The following is a 1561-nucleotide window of genomic DNA, read 5'->3' as shown; positions in this document are numbered from 1 at the left end:
CATCTATCAGGGATGACAGCTTCAGGCTTTGTCTAATTACTCCCTTTTTTTCTTCTTTCCTGCTGTAGCAAACATCCGGCAAAAAAACAGACAACATTTTGTGATGATGAATATAACAGTTGCCACACAGGCCAGCAGGAACCCAATCACATCCAAAGAGTGGTACTGGAACCAGGTGAGGTCGTGGGCTGCAACCCGAAGGTGTTTGGCTCCTTTGTGGCGTATGACAAACTCGATCCAGAAAACTGCTCGATCTAGAGGCTTCATAGGCTGATCATGGTGAATTCTTGATAATTTCATAGCATTCTCTTTATATCTGGAAAAAAACCCATAAATATTTCAACATTGAAAGTAAGCTTATTGGCTAACCATATCAAATTCATGAATGGCTTTGGAAAAGTGTTATGCAAATGACTCAAGGGAAATGTCACAATATTGACATAGAATTTGAATGTTTTGAGTCATCATAGCCAGTTTTATTTTTAAATTGGAATTTTATCATTAAAAATATTTTTAAAAGGGAAAATGAGAGGTCAGGTGTGAAAGTTAATATCTTTCTAGCAGAAGAAATACTATGAATCATTCCATATGCTGTATATAAGATAGTGGAAATGCAATCTGAGAGTGATCATCTTGATGTTTTCAAAGGGAATCGTGTCATGGTGGTTGAAATGCCTCCTGAGAAGTCTCTCTGCTTCTATTCTACTTTTCTGTTTTCCACTCTCTGTTTCCTATCCAGTATGCAAAACGAATTTCTATGAAACCAGTGTCATATTATTATACTCCTAGTGTAAGATTTCCATCTGGATTTTCACCATGTTAAGAATCTGTTCTTCATTCTACAGGAACATACATTGTCAGTGCCTGAACATCTCCTAACACTTTCCCCATGCACATTCTCTTCCAGGGAAATTGTCCCTCTGTTGTCTTTTTAGCTACCACGTGTATACTCACCTTACCACCTTTAAACTTTTTGTCCCCTCTCTCTCTAACTTGGAACATTCTCCACTGAAACAACACAATGGTTGCTTCTATCTCTTTTTGAGGTTTCCCCTTAAATGTTAACTCTCAGCGAGGCTTTTCCTGGTATGGTAGTCCCTCTAGGATTTCCTCTTTTTTACTGTGCTTATTTTTTCATTTGATCTTAGAGTTTTAAAATATGTTGTATATCTTCTCAAATAAACCCTTAAATAGGAAATGCATAAGATAACTGTACGTATTCTAAGTAAACAGCTCAGATGCCAACATTTAACTCAAAAATTATGTAGATGCCAATGTACCTATTACTCAGATCATGACGTGGTATCACACCTGCCTAGTAGTATCCCCTTTTCATAGATCATTTTAGTTACCACTCCCATCCTCAAATTAAGTATGACCCCAGCTTCTAACACCATAGTTCAGCTTTGCTTATTTATATCATTAAGTCATATAGTGTGTCTGTATTTGTGTCTATCTTTTTATAGCAATTGTTTGTTAATTTTATTGCTGTGTAGTATCCCCTTGATTGACAAAAGCTACAGATTATTTCTTCATATTATATTTGATAGATATTTGTGAT

General features: G+C 36.1%; 1 protein-coding gene across 3 annotated transcripts in view; it reads right to left on the bottom strand.

Annotated features, from left to right (window-relative positions):
* The window catches only part of LOC105819301 (UDP-glucuronosyltransferase 2B4-like), a 106036-nt gene that overhangs the window by 52311 nt on the left and 52164 nt on the right, over window positions 1–1561 (bottom strand). The window contains exon 6 of one of the 3 annotated variants that reach the window (XM_012655505.1): window positions 1–316. The exons of the other annotated variants lie outside the window; for them this stretch is intronic. Coding sequence (XP_012510959.1) covers window positions 37–316 — 280 coding nt within the window. The 3' untranslated portion in view covers window positions 1–36. The remainder of the gene's footprint in view (window positions 317–1561) is intronic. 3 annotated transcript variants of the gene reach the window in all.

The sequence above is a fragment of the Propithecus coquereli genome, unplaced genomic scaffold (assembly GCF_000956105.1).
Source record: "Propithecus coquereli isolate 6110/MARCELLA unplaced genomic scaffold, Pcoq_1.0 Scaffold479, whole genome shotgun sequence".
Lineage (NCBI taxonomy): Eukaryota > Metazoa > Chordata > Mammalia > Primates > Indriidae > Propithecus > Propithecus coquereli.
This window is presented reverse-complemented; position numbering and strand designations above follow the sequence as displayed.